Below are 23,123 nucleotides of genomic sequence, written 5' to 3' on the forward strand. Positions count from 1 at the left end.
TTCCACACACTCGAGGAGGGAATGAGAATCATTCTGTATCTTCTATTTCTCCAGGAGCCATTAGCATTTCCCACCAGCTGCTCACTTCAGCTGCACTGGCGCTGGGCGAGGCGAAGACCCAAAAGCTCAGCGCGAGGTCTGAGGCGGCCCGGACTGGGGTTAACCAGCCCCTGGCGGACGAGACTCCAGACAGAAGGTGGGGTGAGGGGAACATGAGCTTCCAGGAGCCCCCTCATCCCAGCCCGGGTTTGCAAACCTCCGAATCTTGAAAGGGGGAGGGGGTTGCACGCCCTTATCTGCGCGTCTCTCCAGCGCCTGCCCCTTTTCTCTTTCCCTCGTCTCTCCGCAAGTCTCTGAATCTTCCTGTCTCTGATTTTTTCACTCTTTTCCCACTTTTCCAAGAGATTCCTCATCCTCGCCACCAGACGAAAGGAGGTCGTTCTGCTAGGAGCGTCTCTTAATCTCTGTAAAATGAAAAGAAAAAAAGGGGGGGGGGAGGACACTAACCCATTACTCAGGGGATGGGGAGAAGCAAAAATCGTTGATGGATAGAGATGCAAAGGTCCTTCTCTGACCGCACTCCCTGGTTTGCTGCGACTTTGGATTGCAGTTGTGGGACTTGTTGAAGAAATTTTATTTCCTTGATTCAGCAGGATTTCAAAAACCAGAAATAAAAATTCTCAGAAACGGAGGGGAAATAAAAATAAAAACAGCGCTTGGGCATTTCTCTCTCATTTCTCCCCCCTTAAATAACACTGCCTTGAATTTCCAATGGGTAAAGAGAAAAAGTTTGAGTTTTCATGGATGTTAGGTGGAGGTTAGAAATGGCTTCAAAAATGTAGATCTCTCAGTCAGTTTTCTTCGTGGCTGAAGAGGCTAACCCTTTCCATAAAATGAGTCCATCTGTCGACTGTTAGCTATTTCAAAGTGAAGGGATTTAGCACTCAAAACAAATTGAGCAAGTTTGTTTGCCTGTTTTTACTGCTAACTCAAATGAATTCAAAACACGGAGTAATTCAAGAAAACACATAACATGTTCCAGACAGTCCCCAAATGTAGGGAAAGCCCAGCACCTATGTGGTGACCTGGGTTATTTTAAACGCCAGGCTTTTTGTAATGTATACATTTCACACATGCTCTCCCAACAAGTTATTATAATTTCCTAAAATTGAGAGAATTGGTATACTGATTTAGGAAGAGCAATACAACTTTTAGATGGAACTTTATTCTCTATTGAGGACCAAGGGGGAGGGCTCTTTAATGGAGGGCCTGGGAAAGTGTTGTTCCTATGCAGGAATTAATACTGATGGGAAAACCAAACGGTGGTGGTGGGGGGGGGATATGATTGCTTTCCTACGCTTTCCAAAACATTAACAGGATGCCCTTGAAATTCAAAAAAACTTTGTCTAGTGTGCCCGGCAGAAGCCTTCACACCTGGTCTTGCAGACGAATCGTATTTATAGTTCTTACGCCCAAGGCAGGACAGAGCAAAAATATCCTGTTTGCTACCCAAATACACGCCCTTGCTTCCAGTCAAGAAATCGGAAAATCAGGGTTTAGAAGTAAGGCACACTTTTCGAGTGAAAATGACTCCTATAACTTCACGTGTTTTTCGATTTTCAGGAGCAAATGTGGATTTGAGGGTGGCTTCCCTTCCCACCCCCACCGCCATCCCTTGCAATTCAATACCATGCTCGCCAGGAACCTTAACCTCGTCATTTTAAAAAATGAGATATCCGTGACCCGGGGTGAACTTGTTGAGTGTAGGTACAGCAGAGGAAATTCTAGACTCTATGAACGCCCAAGCCTTGCCCAGCGCAGCGGTTTCGCGTACACTGGTCAGTGCGCGACCGTGCCCACCTGCGCACGGACACCGCGCGCGGCCTGCCCGGGGCACCCGCCTTGACCTCGGGAGCCGGGTCCCCGCCGGCAGCGACGGGCCCCGCATCTGGGCCTTCCCCGGCCGACTAGTCTCGCTCGCTCGGGGCTGTCGCCCTCCCAGTTCTCTTCCCCACCCTCCCACCACCACCACCACCACCACCACCCACCCCCGCTCGCCCCACTTTTCTAGATTTCCCTTTAGTCATCCTCTCACCCCCACTCCACCTACTTTCACCCCAGCCTCCCGCGCGCCCCTCACTTGCCCACCACCCCCACTCCGCAATCCCTCGCCTCTGCGACCTCTTCCTACAACCCCGCAGGCCTGAAAGGTCACGTACAGGCTCTCTCAGACTCACACGCCACTGCCTCGCCCCAAACCAGCCCAGGCACTCTGTCCTTTGTTCCATTCCTTGGGCCACTTGCCCCGTCCCTTCCTCCTCCTCCGTCCTGGCTTGCTCCCCGGGAGTACGTTCCTGCCTCCCGGACGCGCGGGTCCCCCCACCCCACCCCTCTGATTTACTAGCGCTCCCGGTTCGGCACCGATTCCTTTTCCTTCTCCTCCATCCCCGCCTCCCCTCCTGTCCTCCTTTGCGCCCGCTGCGCGTCGGCTCCGGCTCCGGCTCCGGCTCCTGCTCCCGGCCCGGCTCCCTGCCCCTCGTCGCTCGCCGGGCTCGCTCTCCGTCCCGCGCCCAAGTCTCCCGCCCGCCGGCCGGCGCGCCCTGCCCTGCCCTGCCCGGCCCGGCCCGGCCCGGCCCTGCCCCGCTCCGCGTCGCCCCCGGCCGCTCCCCCCCGCGCCCGCCCGAACGCCCCGCTCGCTCCCTGAACGCCCGCCGCGCAGCCGGGCTCGGCCGCCCGCCCGCCCGCCCGCCCGCCACTGTGCAGCGGAGTTTGGTGGAATCTCTGCTGACGTCACGTCACTCCCCACTCGGAGACCGAGCCGAGGGAAGAGAGAGGGATGAGAGCGAGGGAGGGGAGAGAGAGTGCGAGACGGAGCGAGAAAGCTGGAGCGGAGCAGAAAGAAACTGCCAGCGACGGCTAGGTTCCCGCGGCCGCCGCGCACCCCTGGACCCCCTCGGAACTTGGCACCCTCGGGAGCCCCGCGGTGCTCTCGGGCTCGGCGTTCGGGCGCTCGCGGTGCAGCCTGCGCCTCGGCTCTCTGGAAACCTCCCCGGGAAGCGGTGGGACGCGGAGACCGCAGCTCGCTCCCGGTAGCCGGTAAGTGGAGGCCGTCTCTTCCGCAGGGATGTGAGATCATGCGAGTTTGGAAATTTGTTCCACTTTGGAGACTCTTCACCGAGGGTGATTTGTGGTTCTTGGGGCTGCCTCTCCCCTCACCGAGGTAAACTCAGTTGGCAAACAGACCTTGCAAAGCCCTGTTCCTCTAGTCCCCAGTCGCTGACACTAACAATCTATGGGTTTGCTGAAGTCGAGTGGGAAGGGAGACCACGGCTGGCATTTAAAACGAGGTATCTTCCCTTAAATCTCGGTGCCAACACTGCAGGGACAAATCCTCAGGCTGAGGATTAGCATTCTCAAGATAAAGGGCCGGGTACAAAGTTTCAGCTACTGGAAGATTAGCCCCCTTCCCATTGTTACCAATTGGAAAAAAAAAAAAAAAAAAAGATTCCATCTTAACTGGCAGTTAGTGACCTCTCAGGCCCAAGCGAATTACCTGGGAGCCAGGCCTGGATGCCAGGCTCACACAATTACTTTGGATTATAAATCCTTTAAATTGATCACCAGTCAACTCCAATCTTGCACTTGAAGAGATACGTTTTTAAATGGTAAAGAAGAGAGGACTGTTTTCCAAGTGTCGAGTAAGAAAAAATTAGGATTCTAAATCTGGGACTTACCGGTCTCCTTTCATTCCAATTCAATGACTTTACTTTCCCAAGTAATTAGAAATCATAGAGTGGTATGATTTTTACTCTTTTTTTGTGTGAGTACTATAAAGATATAGTAAAACTAAAGTAAAGCTAAATGAAAAAAACCTTACTATTATGAATTAAAATAATACAGGCATGCATACATTCTTAAGTATTTGTATGAAAAAAATCTGATTTAAAGAGATTCCTTTGCATTTTCTGAGCCATCAATAAGAATTAAACATGGATTTAAAATAATTTTGGAGGAAATTTATCTAAAATTCAAATACCAATTATGTCAAGGAAACAAAGCACGTAAGTAAAATAGATTGAGGATGTTTATTGTTGTAACATAAAATAAGCATACAAGGTTTCAACAATCAAACATTCTCTAAAAATTAAACAGCTACTTCATTTGCGAATGTTTTACTTTACCTCAGCAAAACTACACTTAAATTATTCAGGTGCTTTGTTCCTCAAGTTGAGCATGTTTGTCTTCAAGTGTTCATAAAGCATCAATATTAATTGGTTTAAAAGAAGGCTTAAACTGGTAAAATGCAGAACTGTGTTAAGCAGTATTTTAATTTCCTTAAATGATTACCCACTGCAAATTAATTTACTGGCTAATCTCACCAATTTAGTTCATTTAAAACATATGTTCTTGTGCTGTTTATTTTTAAACTTTCCATTAAAGATTTTGTTATGGGGTAACAAAATAAATGGAAAGGGGAGAAATGAGAAAGGAGCTGGAATTATTAGAACTCTATTTTATCCTGCAATTTCCTCATGTGGCAATCATCAGAAATTATTTTTAAGAAAATTGTTTTATTTTCTTACTGCTTTACTGCCTGCCTTGGCCAGTGTGGTTCAGTGTGCTTCATTAACTATGTGGTGCTTTTTAGCATATTCACAATAGGAAACTCAAGCTGGCCAAAACAAGATTGCCTGGCATATACATTCAAACCGGGACTTGAACTTTTGGGGTGAGAACAACTTCCCATCAAGAAAAGTTGTGCATCTTAATTTGTGAGATTAGCGGGAGAAGCTAGTCCCTAAATCCTACAGCGAAATTTGTCTAGTAAGACTTGTCTCCCTTGACAGGGCAAGTTTAAGGATCAGCAGGCAGGAATTGGAGGTTATTTTTAAAAACTGTCTTCCCTAGTTACTTAGATTCATTTCATCTAGTAGGCCTAGTAATTATATCAAGCAAAAAATAAATAAGTAATGCAGGTCTCAGGGCACATTCTGACTGCAAAATAAATCCCCAAGTCACAAGGACACTTAGAAGTGAGCTAAGGAACACGCCTTGACCTTCTTTTCAGTCCTCAGAACAGAGTTCTTGAAGATTTGTTTTGTATTGCTTTGTTTGGTCTTCAGCACTGAAGCTTGGGAGTAGGGAGAGAATGTGTAATAATTGACTGACTTTACACTCAGCGACCCCATCTTTTTCTTCTGTATATTTCATTCCTCAAAAAATAAATAAAAAATAAATAAATAAATAAAAACTATTTGCAGTTACCATCTGCAATGCTTCGGCTACCCGCTAATAATGCAGCCGGTTCAGATGTTTAAAAAAAAAAAAAAAAAAAAGGAAAAAAAAAAAAGATTATCGAGTTGATGATGACATGCAAATTTCCCCCGAAATTATCATAAGTAAACATTTGAAGTCTGGACTAATAAAATCCCATCTGTGTTACTTCATATCGAGTTAGTAGAAAGCTGTGATAATGAATTTTGTAATATCTCACGAACAGACATCTCAATCAGGGACTAATCCTGTGATTTTACTGCAGAATCACTAAATCTGGAGCCGCCAAACTGCTACTACTGGGCCCCCGGGCCTGCAAGGATCCGCAGAGCCCCCGCCCACGTCCCAGCTAGCCCGTGAGGGGAACCCCTGGGTCCCCCCGCCGCCGCGCGGGGCAGCCCCTCCGCTAAGCAGCGACCTTGGCCAGAGGCCCCCGAGGCGCAGCTCGTTCTGGGAGAGGCCGAGGAGCCGGGAAATAGGACCCAGACTAGAGCCAGACTCGCAGCTCCCTGCCCCGCCTCTGCTCTTGGGCCAAAGGGGCAACGCCCGCTCCCACCCTTAGCCCTGGACCCCAGCGACGCGGGCCCTCCCGCCGCCGGCGTACCCGGGTTAGCGTGGAGAGTGCCAGGCGCCGCGATCCAAGGGCCTGGGGAGCCCGAGACCGCCTTTCTTTTCTTCCGTCTTTAAAGCAGCCGCAGCTCTTCTAACCCACCCCGACAAGGTCTCTCGCCACCCACCTCTCCCGGTTTGCCTGTGGCGGAAAAGGGGGCGCGCGTTAAACGCTTGGCTCGCTGCGCTGTGGTTGGAAATTTGAAAAAGATTTGGTTTGCCGGGGAGAATCGGGGGAGCCGTCCTCGGAGAGTTCTTTCTACGTCCTTGGTGGGAAGAAAACCCTCCGGACGTTTGCCCCCGTCCTCCCTCGTCTCACCCAAGTCACCCCGTTTACCTCCTCTGCGATCTTAAATCTTCACCTTAGGGTAAATAAATGGCCGGGTGAGTACGTCCAGGGGAAAGTGTGGCTAAATATGGATAAGCGGCTCCTGATGGATGAGAGGCCCGAAGCCAGCTCGCTCCCGGGGCACCCTAGGCCAAGACCCTTAGAGTCCCGTTCATTTCAGAATTACCGAAAATCTAGGGCAACTGCTGTCTAGGACAGTTACAAGTTGACTCTGATATTCTATAAAGGTTTACTGAGCTCCTACTAAAGGAAAGCACCGTGCTTGACGGTGGCCTTCCACACAACCCCCTAAACAGGGGGGAAAAGTCCTCCTCATTCACCCCCAAAATGTTGCATCTGCTTAAGTTTGGCCTCGTGTTCCGACGGCCTCTTAACCCTTGACACAAGCATCTTGTGAGTAGACTCCACAGCCCTAAATCCGCCCCCACCCCCACCCCCACCCCACCACGATGCTTTTATCCGTAGAGAGCGCCAGGGCCCATTCACCGCCACCCCAGAGGAGAGGTCCCCCTCGGGCCCATCCAGACGTGCTGGACCAGGGGCTTGGCTGCGGACGAGGCTGGGCAGCCCGAGGCGGTCAGGGCAGAGAAACGGGCCCGAAACCCAGCACAGAGTAGGCGCTTAATAGCGACTTTGAAGCTGTCCGCCCCACTGGTGGCCTCGGTCGAGCCCTGCGCACGCTCGGGACCGCCGCCACTCACAGCCCTCCTTGTCTTTTATTTTGCAGGTTACGGGGAATGGAGACCAACTGCCGCAAACTAGTGTCGGCGTGTGTGCAATTAGGTAAGACTCGCTTCTCCAGCCCGGGTCACCCGACGGGAGCCCGCACCACGCGAGGGCGGCAGGAGGGCACCGGCCCCTCGGCGGGGCGGCGGCGAGGGGCTCCTCCAGGAGGGGCCGGCCGGGACGGAAAGGGAATCGGAGCCAGGACGCTGGTGGCCTCCCCCGGGGGGAGGTGGGGGCGGGGGCTCTGGATGCGGAGCGAGCGGCTCGCCGCGTCCCGACGCCCCGGCCTCCTCCTCCTCCCCCCGGGGGTGGGGGGGGCCGCTGACAGCCGCCCCTCGCCGGGTTGCCAGAGGGTCCGGGGGACTGGAGTGCCCTCCGCCCTTTCCTCTAACTGGGTCTTTGCTCTTTGTCCCTCTTTCTCCTCCCGTCTTGCCTCCTGCCCCCGCCTCCCCAACACCCCCGCTTCTTTCCGCCGCGGTCCCGGGCGTCTCTCTCCCCGCTGGTGGGGCGGGCGCGCGTGGCCCAGGCGTGCAGCCGGCGGCCGTTGAATGCCTCTTCTCCAAAGACTCCGAAATCAAAAAGGTCGAGTTCACAGACTCTCCCGAGAGCCGGAAAGAGGCGGCCAGCAGCAAGCTCTTCCCGCGGCAGCATCCCGGCGCCACTGGTAAGGCCGGGAGCGAAGTGCAGGCCGCGCGCAGGGCACCCGCCTCCGGGCCTCTGGCCTTCGGGTAAGGCGCGGGCAGGCCAGGCCGCCAGGGGCGACGTGCCTGCTCCTTGACTTAGACACTTGGCCTCTGGGTGGGACGGGAAGCCGCCGTCCCAGGGACCTTAATTCCTTTCTCCAAATTATACTGCACTCCTGAGACCCGACACCTCTCCCTCTAGCTCTTTCTCGCTCTCTCCGTGTGGCCTGATCTCCTACGCACACCCCAACCTACCTCTGTGCCTCTAGCTGGCGCGGAAAAGTAGTCCAACAGCGACCTCTGTCGCCCGCCACGTCCCACTGCGCGCAGCTCCGCCAAGGGTCCACCCCGCCCCTGCAGCTCTCAGCCGCGCCCCGCCCAGGCTTGTGGGCGCGGGGTTTACCGCGGAAGGCGAGCAGGGGACGCTGGTGTTGGCAGAGATTCGCCTGGCCGGGAGGGGAAAGAGCTGACTAGAGCCCCGCAGAGCCTGAGGGCAGCGACGGTGCGCCGCAGCCGAGGGTGTAATGAAGTGTATGTGCCCCTGTCGACGCGAACCTACCTGTTGTGCAGGTTGCAAGGCCTCGGGTCTTGGAGGTGTCGTTGCTTAATTAGCTGGTTTCATTGTGGAAGAGTCCAGGGACACTGCTGCTCAAAGTCTGCAGACTTGTGTAAAAGTGAAATGTCTCCAACCCACTGCACAGGGCTTTGCTGAACTGAAAATTACCCTTTGGGTTTGTGTGTGCGTGTGTGTGTGTGTGTAGGGATGAAGGGACAAGCTTTCCCTTGGAATACATGCAAAACTCAAACTTAATTGTTTTAATATTCTCCGGGTTTTCCAGGTTGCTATAATAATAAGTGCTTAGCCTTAGGAAGTTGTTGACCTTTGATAGTGTGAGGAGATAAAGCCCCCCACCGCCCTCAGCCCCTAACCCCCTCTTTCCGGATTAAAGTGTAAGGACACAAATGTAATGTGTGCCAGAGGGGGGCGAATTGGGACCCCCACCAAGTAAACAAACCATATTACTAAGAAGAAAACAAAGGCTCTGCATTCGAGCTTCCTAGCGAATCTGAGAAAATTATCATTTGTCTAAATAAAACTTCTAAAGTGGTCTGGAGCGGAGCAGTCTCGACACCACAATATCGCGAATCCTCCTGCTGGGCCAGTTAAACGCTCACTTGTCCGGGATTAACCCCATGGGGTTAAATGGGGCCATGCAGAGATAACGTTGGATGATTTCTGTCATTAAGATTGTGTTAAATTCTTCCTCTGTTTGATAATCGGTCGTAAAAATAAATTATTAGACCGGAGAATGTTTGGGATATGGTTAAAAATCAAGAACAGCGATGACTCCCCGGGAAATATTTTGTGCGGGTTCAGCGGTGGCCCTGGCCAGTCGAGGGGAGCTCCCCAGTCTCACTTCCCACGGGTTGGGCTGGAGCCAGGGAGCTGAGGCGCAGAGGGTTCCCGCTGCCCGGGAGCAGGAGCCCTACAGAATGTCTTCTGTCCCCACCACCCCAACCCAGAGCACCTAGACCTTTCTGAGGACAGGTGGTCTCCATCCCAGTTCGGGAGAGCAGGGCCTTTTCTGCTCCTGTCACAGTCCCCACTCGGGCCACCGGGCATCCAGTTTTGGTAATTAGCAGGTAAATGAAGAACTAGAAATAACGAATGATTGTTTTCTTAACCATTACTTTCAAGCCAGGATTATTTTAGTGCGTGTGAAAGGCTCTTCCTCTATTCTGGCAACAATCTGTTTTCTACCTTTTGGAGGGAAGAAGAAAATTGCTGCCTAAACATGTTTGATGCCATTAATTAAGAAGAGGCATGTGATAGGGAGAAATGCTGAAAATCTTGATTTTATTGGCTTCTAGGGATGCGGTAGATTAAGGAAAAAAAAAAAAGCCACACACCAGTAGGCAAAACTACAGTGCCTGGGAAGGGAGGTTGCCAGAGCCCCCTCTGATGAATATAAGTAAATTTAACTTATGTGCTATGCAAACTCCTGGCATACCCTGCTTTTAAAAGAGATTTTTCTCCTCTTTTTTTATGACCTTTTTTTTTACTTTCAAAAAGAAAAAATGTTTACAATGACATGCAGTTTTCAGAAGAGATCATGATGCTTTATTATTGGCACTACCGTCTCCTCAGCAATGCCCCCCCCCCCCCAACACTGTGTCCTCTGTTGAAGATCGAAACTGGTCTCTAAGTAGACAAGGTTAACTTCTGGAAACCTCCAACTCTGCATTCCTTCCAAAGGAACCCTCATCCCTTTGATATCCATTGGGCCAACCCCACAGCCTGTCTGGAACCCTGAAACTTGAGGGGCCTAGAGGTCGGACTGGAGACTCTTAAGGCCAGGGGTTTGAGAGAGGATTGAAAGAGGAATGGCTAGGCATCCAAGTGGAGGGAGGAAGAGTTGGCAAGTTCAACTGTACCCCCCAGAAAGAAGGGGCAGTGGTCTGCTGAGAACGGCCCCCTAGACCAGAGGTCCTTGACTTCTCCCTTTAGGTTTCCCAAAAGTAGCCTCTTTGCCCAAATCAAAAAGTGCTCCTGACTTTCAGGAAGGGGAGGGACTGATCCTCCCCTGTCAGTAACCCTTAAGTTTCGGGGCGGTGGCTCTGGTTTGCGGGTTGCAGTCCGACCGAGCTGCCGCCCCACGGCCCAGGTCGGGGCGCCCAGCTTCCGCGACCGACCGTGCTTGGGCAGGTACCTTCGCGGCCTTCCCCAGACACGCCATTAATTTTTAAATAGCGTCGGCGAGTGGATGAGCTGAAAGAGTCTCACCCCGGTCTCCGGTGCGCTCTGACTTCCCTCCCTTGGGACGGGGACCCCAGGGCCCTGGTGGCGCCCCCAGCCGCGACACACACCGCCCCAAGCAGTCGCTCGCCCCCATCTAGTTCGAGGACCCGGGCAACCCCCGCCGCCTCGGCAGCAGCAAACCCTTCATTCATTCAATCAGCAAATGTTTGCCGAGCACATACTACGTGGATTCCTAATGTACCCCCTGAAAGCAAATAAGCCGGTTTCCCTTCGCCGTCGTGAAGCAGCCTTAATGCTAACAGGGACACCAGCGAGAGCAGTCCAGGCCATCTCCAGCCAAATGCGGAGTGGGGGTACGTGCGGCCAGGGCTTGGGGCCTGGGCGTTTTCAGCAAGAAGGGGGGTGGGTGGGTGTTTAGAGGGTAGAGGACTCTTAGTGGTGAGGCCCGGGACAAGGGACAGGGGCAAGCAGAAGGGGCGTGAAGTTGGAGGGAGAAGCAACCGGGATTACCGAGAGGAGATGGCAATTTTCTTTTCTACTGCACCCCACCCCCGCCCCGCCCCGCCAACTCTGTAGCTTATTGGCAGAAGCTGCCTCTGAGATGTGTGGGGGCTTTTTCCCCCGTCGGGGGAAGTCGTACCAGTTGTGCAATAAGTAGCCAGTCCCTGCGGATCCCCGCCCGCAGAGATGGTCTTTACAGGTCGTCGTGTTCCTCGCTACTGACACCAAAGCGCGCTCCAAGTTTTTCGTCTGGCTGGTTGGGCTGTTATTCCGCACCGCCCGCTGTTAATATATGCAGCAGTTGTTAGAGCGACTCGGGAGGGAAAAGGAAATGTATAACGAAAGCTTATTCGTGAGCAGGAATATACTAATGGAACAATCTGATGTCTTCTTAATCCTATGTAAAAAGCTTTGTCGTCTTCCTAATATTGACTGAATGGGTAATTAATGGCTCTTCATCTAGGCGAATACCCTGTAATCCAAAGATAGGCAAAAGACAACAAGCCCAAGGTAGAAGACAAAAGGCCCAACTGTGGCCGGCACCCCCCTCCCCCACCAGGGTCTCCAAAGAGGAAAGTTTCCCCCCAGGGGAAAAAAAAAAAAAGCAAACAGGAGTGGGAGACTATAGGTACCTTTCCTACCTTTCCTAGGCTAGACTTAATGGCAGAAACTGGTGGCTCAGGTCAGTTCACTGCTCCGTGTGCCCACGCCACCCCCGAGTCCTTGTCTCTGCATTTCTTTCTTCTCCGTTCCTCTAGAGCGTCACCCCCATTTGGATCCTGACCAGAACCTTGTCTTCCCCCCTAAGCTCCCATCTTTCCTTCAGGGAAGTGATTGATAACAGAGGACCAACACACAAGATCCTCAAAAACCTCAGGCAAGGATGGAACCCCCTTTCTGATCCAGCTGGAGAATCCTTTCTTTTACAACATAAGGCAGTGTCTGAGCGGACTAAGATGGTTGGGAGGGGAGGAAAGAAATTAATATCAGGAGAATGAGCAGCAAAATTGTGTATATGTGTTAAAGAGTGATCGGGAGCGATGGAGTCAACTTCATTGTAAGGATCTGACATGGGGAGTGCCCAAATTCTCCCAGCGTGTTTTTAACAGGCTGACATTTTAATTTAAACCTTTAGAAGTAATATATTACTTGGGTTACTACGATGAGGTGGGTTCCTTTTTTTTTTCTTTCTTTCTTTTTTTTGTCAGCTGACAGCTTTTAAAATATTATTTCGCTAGGGAAATAAAAGCTTCATCTCAGATTATAGGTGGGTATTTTTGGATTTATGTGATTTATGGTCACCATGACAACTAATGCTGAATGTTAGCTACCAGCATGTCTGGGAGAGTGAAGACAGAAAGAAGGGAGAGCAAGAGAAATAGTAAAGGGAAACGGACAAGAGCTAGAGGGGAGAAATACAGAAAAGAGAAAAAGAGGCGCATTTTAATCCAATTTTTAAATGTGACTTTAGTCAGTCTCTTGCCAGTTCTCCTCTCTGGACCCGGATATTAATGAATCTCATTCTCTTTTATCTCTTTCTCTCTCTGTCTCTCTCTGCCCCCCATCTATCTCTATCTCTCCCCTTTGGCTGACACAAATTTATACCATTCTCTTTATATACTTTTCCACAGCTCATTGTTTTCCAAGATTCAACTATGGCCTAATAAACCTGTAGTGTTAACAAACTACTGTGAAAAAGCATATAGCACGTGGGTTTCATTGACATCCCCCCTTCAACCCTCCTGCCTCCTCTAATCCCTGATTTTCTCTTCAGGCGCCAGTGTGGGGGTACTTCCTCCTACCACCCCAGCACCCCCGGCCAGTTACTACAAACCTCAGGTGGTTGAGTGTGTGGGACTAAAATCTGGATGCCATTTGCAGGGACCCAGAGAATGTGAGTGTTGCTCAGTATATGCACAGATTTTCGATTCAGAGAAGAATCTGCCCCTTTTTACAAACTAGCACTTTTTAAATCCATTTAGAGAATGGGGATCAGAGGAGTATCAGCCGCAATAAAGTTTTTAATTTCTGGGTGCTTTCAATTCATGACTGGAGCGGCAGGGATACGGAGGAACAACGAAAGGGGCCTTTACAGCTAGCTGCGTGTGTGAAGAAAGGGCAGGCAGAAGAAGGGGAGGAAAGGCCACTCCTTGGGCAGGGTGCAAGGTCTCCAGCTGACCTCTGCGCTTTACACCATACGCACAGGCACACACACTCACGCCCGTCACGGGGCTCTGAGCTGAGTCTGGGCGGCCGTGGCCTTGAGCTGGGACCAGAGCAGCTTCTCTCCCCTCTGTGATGTGACAGTGCAGGGAGACATCTAATTGAGCCATCTTTCAGATGAGCTTTGAGGACAGATTTTTTTCCCCAAAAGTTGTGGATCACTTGGTTGGATAGCAGTTCATACTTGGGCCACCGCACCCGAGAGTTTGGCTGCGCAGTCCAACCAATCTCTCCACGGGGGCCAGAGGGGCTTTGCACAACTAACACTAAAGAGTGTGAAATTAAATAAGACCTTAAGACTGGTAATCGGTGGCAAATACCAGCAGCTCAAAACCTGCCTGACCCGGTGTCACACATTTCCCTCCTCAAGGGTCTTGCTTTGAAAGAAAGAAAAGAAAAGAAAAGAAAAGAAAAGAAAAGAAAAGAAAAGAAAAGAAAAGAAAGAAAAACAAACAAACAAACAAAAAAAACAAGAAAACCCAAATGAGAATTCTTGAATGTCTTCGGATTCGAAAACCCAAACCTGCACTGGGTTTACTTCCATGGAGGCCTTACACACTTCCAGTTTCCCTAAACTGACCACCTTAATTTTTTTCTGGACTGGAAATTTCTATGACAGAGGCTAGGAAGTCCCTGAAATTCCTAGAGCCAGTCAAAGAAGAGTGTGTGAAGCATGGAGAACACAAGAGGAGTGCTCAATCTGCAAAATACGTAGGATTACTTTCAACTCCTTCCTTAGCTATACTACCAATATCTGTGTCCCACAAGTTTTTTGTAGATTGTTTCCAGAGCTGCCCACCACCACCACCACCACCACCACCACTGTTTTCACTGAAAAGTGTTTCTTCATTGCCCAGCACTCACTTGCCTTTCTCCATCTAGACTTTTCATGTTGGTGTACTCCTACCATCCACGGAGTGAATTCAATTGGGCCTGAGAAGGGGGTCAGCCAAGCTCACCACGGGTAAAGTGATCAGGAGAGGTTGAAACTCTGGTTGGAAAAATGCAAAGAATTGCCTAACTGGCTCAGTTGATGATGGGGTGGGGCATTATATATTATGTATGTATGTGTGTATCTAGAAGGATGATAGATGATAGATAGATAGATAGATAGATAGATAGATAGATATGGTTATATTTTTACTTTAATCAGAGATCTCCAGATAATTGTCTTTATTCCCCACTTGACTTTGCAGTGGATAGATACAATTTAAGATTCCTTATCTTTTTAGGCTTTTAGGCTTCCTGGAGATCACCAGTGCTTTCAACGTCTCCCACAGTTTTGGCACTATGAGGAGCTGTCACTTACCCTTGGGGGTTTCAACCACTTTGCAAGCAATTCAGAGATTAGATCTTTCATATGTGCAATTGCCATGATGAGGGTTGTTAATCAACAGAGTCAAGGAGTTTAAATAAAAATTCTGTGGCTATCGTGAGAGATGGGCTTCCATATCTATATGGTTCTGTGGAGCTTCTCAGCTCTCCTAAGTAGGGAGTTTTGAGAAACACCCAGAGCCTCCACCAAAAATTGCAGCTCAGGGGTTTGAATCTAGAAGAAACTAACACTAAGAAAGTATGCTCACTATGGTGGGGAGTTTTTCATTCTTTCATGTGATGGAGTTTCTTCATGAAATGAAGCTTTATGGGTGTGTTATTTTGGGGATCACGACTATGCCGAGGTTTAAGAAGAAGAAACTGGAATATGATTAGTAAACACATTGGGCGGAAAAACTCCGGATTCATATTGACTTAGTTATAGGTCATCAGCTGGCAGTGCAATGGGAGGAAATATTTACTTTACACATATACTTTATGATCTTGGGGGAATTAGAGGAAATTCAATAAGAAAACGGCTAGAAACATTTAAAACCCTTATTTAAAAGACTTAAGCAAATTAGAGTCTTATCAGATTAAAAACCACTACAAATGTAAGAGCATTGTCTTCGGTGAAATGCTGTGGGGTCTGAGGAGATTCTCTGCCAAATCTCAGGGATAAAATGCGTCATTTAAGCACCAGATAATGAGCAGAATGTAAATTAATTTAACCTTCTTTACCAACAGGCTGCTGGTGTAATATGTATAATTTAGTGATAAGATTGCAGGACCTAATATAGCTGGATGTATGAGCCTTAGCTAATGCAAACCTGTCACATGGGGATGTATTCTGCTCTGAGCAGGTGTGTGTATGCTTGAAATGGGGTGAACTGGAATAAAAGGTTAAAACCAGAAATGGCTGATTTAAACCTTAGTATAAAGAAATTTCCTCCTTGCAGCTGTATTTTTCTTAAAGTGTGATGATACTTCTGGGGGGAGAGATTGAAGAACAATTCTCATCTGGTTCTTTGGATGGCTCTCAAGCATGTTTAAAATGGGGGAGGAGCTGCAGATAGGGTTTGGCAGGGAGAGCCAGGCAAAGGAGAGACACATGGGTTACAAACATATTTGTAGTCTGCTTCATCAACACTGCCCCAGACTACATAAGTTTCCCAATCTTGTGAACAAGGACAAGGAGGGAGTTTTCTGAAGATACCTCATACTGGTGTTACAAATCATTGACTGTAATGTCAAACAAATACACATTCAGGGATGATAACGCTAACTCCACAATAAAGCAATCACCAATGCAGAAACCCAAAGAGGATTAGTTTGTGCTCTCCCGATGACCTAAGCAGAGGACAAAAGGACTTTCAAAAATAATTTTGAATGATATGTTTGTATTTCTTTATTTGAAAATTAATATTTTTTTGGAAATAGTGTTATAGACTTGGATGTCCCCAAGGTGTTTTTTCTTTCTTTTTAATAAAGTAAATGAATAAGGCTTAGCTTTTCCTAGCTGAGTGTTCTCCTAGGCTTTTGCCCTTCGCCCCCACCCTACTGCCTCTGCCTGCTTGGACTTTGAAGATTCAACAGCCTTGAGCTTCCTAGGAAAAGAAAATGACTTAAAAATTATCCTTGAAATTGGTTATTTGGCAACACTCATAATTGTATGGAAATTCATTAAAGCATATTTTATATATAATTAGCTCAAGGTTGTTGATTCTGCAGGCTTTATGGATTTGAATCTGATTGATAGTAAAGTAAACAAGAGAGTCGAATTTAAAGCGGGCTCTCTCTAGGGTTAGGACAAGCTTAATACAGTGTACAAGGAATTTGAAAGATCTAGGATATGTGTCTTAATCAACGCTAAGTAGAATGGATAAGCTTTCAGCATTTTGAAAATGCTGGGTTAGGGTTTCTATTCTATTGTGTATTTTCTGTCTGGGGACTAATAAGCATTACAGCGAACGTGATCTGAGGCGACTTTTATTCTTGTATAAATCCAGAGTGAACCACCAAACAGTTGTTCGTTTAAAGTCAAGGTAATTTTCTTCTGACGGGTCCATTTGCTTCTCGATTTCTAATTTATTAGCCTGCCCTCTCAGGGCTTTGTCTCCTTTGCAATTAAAGTAAAGCTTCTTCAGATTAGCACAGCGTTCGCTTGACAGGCTGTTTGGAAAATTTAAGCTCGGAGAGGTGATTTGTTGCTGTTTCTTAAATTTTTTTTTTTCTGGTTTTAAGTAGCATGTCTTCTTCTTTCCATCCAAGAAGAGAAAAACATCTCTCGATTGGAAATGGATGTAGTGAGATACAAAAGGAAGGGGTGGGGAGGCTTGTGGCTCCTCGTACCTTTCAGCCCTCGACCTCTCCGCTCCTTTCTCCCGAGCCTCTTACTCGCAGCCTCACCTCTCTACCTCCCAGCTGAACTGAAGGCCGGACGGTCCTCGGCCGGGGCAGCGCAGGAGTCCCGGGAGCCGGGCGGTGTAGACCTGGGGGGCGCGGGGAGGTATTAGCCCGGCCCCGCACAGCTGATAGGCGCAGGCAAGGCTGTCCCTCCGCCGCGGCTCGGGGTCTCCTGATTGGTGCGGAGCCACGTCACTCCCGCTGGCGAAGGGTCTGGGAGGGGGCGGAGGCGGGGAGGGCGGGGAGGGCCGCGGCAAAGTGACGTCTGGGCACCAGGAAGCCCGCCTCTGGTTTTAAGATGTTGGGCCAACAGGGAAGCTCGGAGCCGCAGAGCTGGTCCGTCGCTCGCCTGCGTGCGGGGAGTTGAGCTGCTGCGAGGCGGTGCTCGGGCTGCACGGCCCGAGGGGGTGTGCGAGTGCGCGCCGCGGAGGGGGCGCCCGGAGGCCCGCGCCGCAGCCGCCGCCGCCGCCGCCGCCGCCGCGGGGGATCCGATATCAGCTACCTGTCCCTGTCACTCTTGACACTTCGCTGTCAGGGCTGCCGCGCGGGGGGCGGGCAGACCGCGGACGCCGTTAGCTTTCCTTATTGGAGGGGTACTTGGGGGAGGGAGGGAGGGAAGAAAGGGGGTCTTTGCCACTCTGGTTTCGCTTTGGAGCTCGGAAGCCTGCTGCCCAAAGACGCTCCGCGCTGTGCCCTCCTGCCCACATCCCCATGTCTCCGTTCGCCCGCTGACTTTCCGCCGCTGGACCCTTTCGCTGGAGCCTGCCGCAGGAGACGGGGGCGGCTCGGTTCAGAGACTCAGCAGGGTTTGCCCGCGGCGGCCACGGCGGGGAAACTCCGCGCCCAGAGCGCACCGCGGAGCAGGCGGCGGCGGCCACGGGGCTTCGGCCGGGAGGCAGCCCCGGACTTGGAGGGCGGCGCGCTCCTTCGTCCATGAACTGCATGAAAGGCCCGCTGCATTTGGAGCACCGAGCAGTAGGGACCAAGCTGTTGGCCACCGCCTCGCCTTCCTCCTGTCACCATCCCCAGCCACTGGCCATGGCTTCAGTCCTGGCTCCCGGTCAGACCCGCTCCCTGGACTCGGCTAAGCACAGGCTGGAGGTGCACACCATCTCTGACACCTCCAGCCCCGAGGCCGCAGGTAAGGCGCCGCGCGGCCCCGCAGGTACCCCGGGGCAAGCCGCCCCCGGCCGCTCGGCCCCCCTCGCCCCCAAGGAAGTCGGCCCCTCCTGGGGGAGGCGTGGTGGGAGTGGTCGTTTCGTTTGCTCCCGGCAGAGCTTCCGGAGCCAGCGTCGTTTGGCCCCGCGTTCCTTTCGCCCCACCTCGACCGCCTTAGGTGGCGCGAACGACGCGAGCCAGCCTACTCTTCTCGGTTCCTATCCTGGCCTCCCTGCGTCTCCTGGGTCACAAAAAAGCCCCAGCATCTCCATCCGAGGACGTTCGGAGGCCATCCCCCACCTCCCCCCCCCACCCCCCACCCCCACCCCCACCCCCGCCCCCGCCCGGGTCCCCGTTCTCTCGGCTTTCAGATCCCGAGAAGCTGCGCTTGTTAGAAAAGTATTTCTGAAACTACTACGCCGCAGAAGCAGCGGTATTTCTAAAAGGGTAGAGGAACTCGGGGTGGGTGGCCGAGTCCCAGAGTCTACCTTTAAGCCGCCTTCCGAAACCGCATCGAGACCTGAGGGGCCTCCGTAAAACGCGCCCGTGCGGGTGTCCGGGGAGATTTGGTGTGTCTGCGCGGAGGCGTATAAATATGCTTGAAAGCAGAGGCTATAAAAATGAATGTGCCTTCGCTCTGAGATAAACATGTAAATAAAACGTGCGGCGCTGGGGGAGGGGAGCAGATGGGGCGCTCACACCCACACTCACGCCTGCACACCCTACAGTCGCAGCGCTCCCCGCGGCCCGGAGGGGCCGCTCACACCCTGCTCCCCTCCCTGCTCCCCACCCCGCTGGCGGCCCAGCTCTCTCCCCGGCCTCCGCCGCCCGGGCCCAGCTGGAGTTCGCGGGCAGCAGGTGGACGTGCTGACGGGAACCTTTGTGCGTTTCGCTTTCAGAGAAAGATAAGAGCCAGCAGGGAAAGAATGAGGACGTGGGCACCGAAGACCCGTCCAAGAAGAAGCGGCAACGGCGGCAGCGCACTCACTTCACCAGCCAGCAGTTGCAGGAACTGGAGGCCACTTTCCAGAGGAACCGCTACCCGGACATGTCCACGCGCGAGGAAATCGCCGTGTGGACCAACCTTACGGAAGCCCGAGTTCGGGTAGGACCCCTGGCGGAGCCTGGGAAGGCTGGGAAGGAGGGCGCTGCAGACGCGCAGGCCACGTAGACCCGGAGGGAGTGAGGAAGGCGGCGTCCCCCGGAGGGCGCGGGTGCTGTGCCTTTGCAAAGGCAGGAGGGCCTCTCTCGGCGGCCCGGGCTGCGAGGTTACAGCTCCCCCTTACGAGACCGGCGGTAGGCCCCGCTCGGCTGGGGCGCCCCGTCGCCCCGAGCCCTGCCGAACTGGGCCGCGTGGCATCCCCCTGCACAGGGTATTGTGTTCGGGGCTTGCAGTCGCCAGACGAGCGCTCATAAAATCCCTCCCAGGCCAGGAGGCGAGAGCAGGCTCCAACCTGTGCGCTTTTAACAAGGAATACCCGCCGGAGACATGCAAGGTTTGGTCCTCCTTGGGAAACTTTCGCGCCCGGCCTAGCCCGGCCTTTTCTCTCCACCCGGCTCATCCTCCTTACATAGTCTTTGAGGTTTTTCGGCCATTCCGGTCTCTCCCACACCCTGTCCCTCGGTTTTGTTATCTACGGAAGCAGTTTTGATACACACCTACTATCCTGTTAGTTCTCTTAGAAAGAAAAGGAAAAAAAAAAAAGAGAAAGGCTTTTCGGTTTGGTTTATTTATCTTTTCTCAGGAGATTGTTACTCATATCCTTCTTCCCAATAATAGTTTTTTTTAAGGGGGAGGGGTGGCTTACCTTTGTAGCAAATCGGTACTTTATGGATTGGCAAAAGTGAACTTAAATGAATTACCCAGTAGCAACATCCTGGTTTATGCTGGTCAGTGGAAACTCCAAACACGTTAGGATTCTGGAAGCAGAAACATACATAGCAGGATCCAGGGGCTTTGCTGTTAAAAAAAAAAAAAAAAAAAAAAGCTCTGGATAGAAAAATAGAGCCCCCAGTTACAGCAGAGAAGAAAGAAGAAAATACTATATACAACAATAACGATGAAAAAATAAAGACCAAAATGCTTTCCCAAAGCAGAGGGAATGAAGGCACTCTCTGGGTGGCATTTGTGTAGGATATGAGGCGATGCCGGTGGATAACAGCCCGGATGAAGCTGAAAATGGTTTTAGTTTAACTGCTCAGAGTTAGAACTCTTGCTCTCAGGCCGCGTGGTTTTAGGCAAGGTCAGTCTTTCATTAGCAATCCTGCGCATCAGGGAACAGGACTTGCACGTACTCTTCTTGCCTGGGCAGAAGTTTAGACAGCGGCCTAGGGTGGAAATAGCAAGTAATTAAAATAACACAATCAGTGGGTTCTCTGGACTCCTTCGGAAAAGATTTCTTCCTATCCCCTGCCTCCCGCCCTGCGGCTTTTCTGCAAGCCCTCCCAAGTTCCCCCCGCTACTACCGTGCTGGGCTGTCCTGTGGCTCCCTCAGGCTGCCTCCTTCCAGGCCCGCCGCATGTCCAGCCAAGTGGGAGTGGAGCGTGCTTATTTATAACAGTCCGGCGCAAAGAGGAAGGGGGATAAAAAGGAAATCAAGAATGAAAGGGAAAAGGAAAAAAAGCGGATTAGGCGGCTGGGCCCGGCTGAGACGTGTAATGTGAAACATCACCGATGTCAGCTCTGAAATCTGGGGCCAGGCCTCGCTCCAATACACAAAAGCCGCAGTCTGCGGCGGCGGGCGGGCCGATGTGGATTGAGAGAAGGGTTGCGTCGGGGCCACCGGACGCGGGTGGGGGCTGACCGGGTTAGGCGGCTGCTTGAAAAGCCCAGCAAACTGTCTGGGCCCGGCTGGTGCGCGCCGGGTGAGGGGCCTGGCCTGGAGTGGGCGGAGGGAGGAGGAGGCTGCCGAGCGACCTGGGTTCCCAGAGATTTCCCAGCCAAGCTCGTGGAGTTAGGAGGCTGAAGGAAAGGCGGCTTTTGGCTTTTGCTTTTTAATTCGTTACTTTGCTAGGCGAGGATGGGGGTCGCAGCCCAGCGCCAGTTGCCAGAGCATGTAGTGTGGAGTGGGGGGCGGCGGGGGAGGTCTGAGACGGGAGGGAGGAGCTGTGTGACAGAGAGCCCCGGCCTCCGGTGCCCTCTCAGCTCCCTTGTTCTCATCACTGTGTCTATGGGAAACAAGTTTGCAAGGTGGCCTGGTAAAGGGTTGGGCAGAAAACCCACTGAACCGCGTTTATTTTACAGTAAGTGTTTTTGGATCTTGAGGAGGGCCTGGGTTAGTGAACAAGCTGCCCACAGGCCGCCAGGTGTTAGACTGGGGTTTGTGGCACAGTTCAGAGCCTGGGCTCGCAGGCCTCACCTGGCCAGGCCGCCCTCTTTTGGACGGGACTCAGGCAGCCCGGCCAGCGGGGCGGTAGGGGGTTGGGGAAAATGTGGAAGCCTGAGTGAGTGCGTGTCTCCCCCTGCCCCCCACATACGTGTGTATGTGTGTCTTGGTGGCCAAAGGCCTCTGGTGTTTTCTGGGATCAAGATTTTACTAATCTGTTCTGTGGCATCTGTTTGCTCCCTTGCCTTCCACCCCCAGGTTTGGTTCAAGAATCGCAGGGCCAAATGGAGAAAGCGGGAGCGCAACCAGCAGGCCGAGCTGTGCAAGAATGGCTTTGGGCCGCAGTTCAATGGCCTTATGCAGCCGTACGATGACATGTACCCCGGCTATTCCTACAACAACTGGGCCGCCAAGGGTCTCACGTCAGCCTCCCTGTCCACCAAGAGCTTCCCTTTCTTCAACTCTATGAATGTCAACCCCCTATCGTCGCAGAGCATGTTCTCCCCACCCAACTCCATCTCCTCCATGAGCATGTCGTCCAGCATGGTGCCCTCAGCTGTGACCGGCGTCCCGGGCTCCAGCCTCAACAGCCTGAATAACTTGAACAACCTGAGCAGCCCGTCGCTGAATTCCGCGGTGCCCACGCCTGCCTGTCCTTACGCGCCGCCGACTCCTCCGTACGTTTACAGGGACACGTGTAACTCGAGCCTGGCCAGCCTGAGACTGAAAGCAAAGCAGCATTCCAGCTTTGGCTACGCCAGCGTGCAGAACCCGGCGTCCAACCTGAGTGCTTGCCAGTACGCCGTGGACCGGCCGGTGTGAGCCTCGCCCACAGCACCCGGATCCTAGGACCGTGCCGGATGGGGCAACTCTGCCCTTGAAAGACTGGGAATTACGCTAGAAGGTCGTGGGCACTAAGGAAAGGAAGAGAAAGAAGATATAAAGAGAAAAGGAAACCACTGAATAAAGAGAGCTCCTTTGATTTCAAAGGAATTTCCTCAATGTCTGACATCTTTCACTAAAAGTATTTCCAACAGTTGCAAGGACACACACAAATGTTTGACTGGATATGACATTTTAACATTACTATAAGCTTGTTATTTTTTAAGTTTAGCATTGTTAACATTAAAATGACTGAAAGGATGTATATATATCGAAATGTCAAATTAATTTTATAAAAAGCAGTTGTTAGTACTATCACAACAGTGTTTTTAAAGGTTAGGCTTTAAAATAAAGCATGTTATACAGAAGCGATTAGGGTTTTTCGCTTGTGAGCAAAGGAATGTATATACTAAATGCCACACTGTATGTTTCTAACATATTATTATTATAAAAATGTGTGAATATCAGTTTTAGAATAGTTTCTCTGGTGGATGCAATGATGTTTCTGAAACTGCTATGTACAACCTACCCTGTGTATAACATTTCGTACAATATTATTGTTTTACTTTTCAGCAAATATGAAAAATGTGTTTTATTTCATGGGAGTAAAATATACTACATACAAATCAGTCTGGATTCTTTCTGCCCTCCTCTGTCGCCTGGCCAGGGTTTCTCAGTCACTGCTTCCTAAACAAACCAGTACCCTCTGCCTGCCTAGTTAAACACACAAGGCAGCAGGACTTATTTAAATTTGGTAGAAATAAATTATAGTCATTCATCAGAAACTAAAAAGAAAAAAAAAAGCCACTCCCAGGGAAAAAAAAGGGGGGGGGGCTGCAAAGTCTGGTCTTGTCTCCCTGATTTTTCTTTGGCTTAAACCCAGAGTATTCCATTGTTGCTAGCAAATAATA

General features: G+C 51.2%; 1 protein-coding gene across 3 annotated transcripts; it reads left to right on the forward strand.

Moving 5' to 3' along the window:
* The first annotated feature begins 2,816 nt into the window (after window positions 1–2,816).
* Window positions 2,817–22,841, forward strand: PITX2 (paired like homeodomain 2). 3 transcript variants are annotated; one of them, XM_038581897.1, is made up of 5 exons: window positions 2,817–3,096; window positions 6,960–7,015; window positions 7,485–7,622; window positions 18,904–19,109; window positions 21,589–22,841. In XM_038581897.1, the coding sequence occupies exons 2-5, from the start codon at window positions 6,970–6,972 to the stop codon at window positions 22,150–22,152; spliced, it is 954 nt and encodes a 317-aa protein (XP_038437825.1). In that variant the 5' UTR covers window positions 2,817–3,096; window positions 6,960–6,969; the 3' UTR covers window positions 22,153–22,841. The 3 variants fall into 3 exon arrangements, with proteins under 3 accessions (XP_038437825.1, XP_038437826.1, XP_038437824.1); XM_038581898.1 differs by lacking the exon at window positions 7,485–7,622 and having other exon boundaries at window positions 2,818–3,096; XM_038581896.1 differs by lacking the exons at window positions 2,817–3,096; window positions 6,960–7,015; window positions 7,485–7,622 and adding an exon at window positions 17,462–17,987.
* The last annotated feature ends 282 nt before the right edge of the window (window positions 22,842–23,123 follow it).

The sequence above is a fragment of the Canis lupus genome, chromosome 32, assembly GCF_011100685.1.
Source record: "Canis lupus familiaris isolate Mischka breed German Shepherd chromosome 32, alternate assembly UU_Cfam_GSD_1.0, whole genome shotgun sequence".
Classification (NCBI taxonomy): domain Eukaryota; kingdom Metazoa; phylum Chordata; class Mammalia; order Carnivora; family Canidae; genus Canis; species Canis lupus.

Excerpts from the sequence above, each read along its gene's own strand:
- PITX2 (XM_038581896.1), top strand. The coding sequence starts at position 17,780 with ATGAACTGCATGAAAGGCCCGCTGCATTTGGAGCACCGAGCAGTAGGG. Across the intron at positions 17,988-18,903 it reads CTCCAGCCCCGAGGCCGCAG|AGAAAGATAAGAGCCAGCAG; the intron begins GTAAGGCGCCGC and ends TTTCGCTTTCAG. Across the intron at positions 19,110-21,588 it reads TTACGGAAGCCCGAGTTCGG|GTTTGGTTCAAGAATCGCAG; the intron begins GTAGGACCCCTG and ends TTCCACCCCCAG.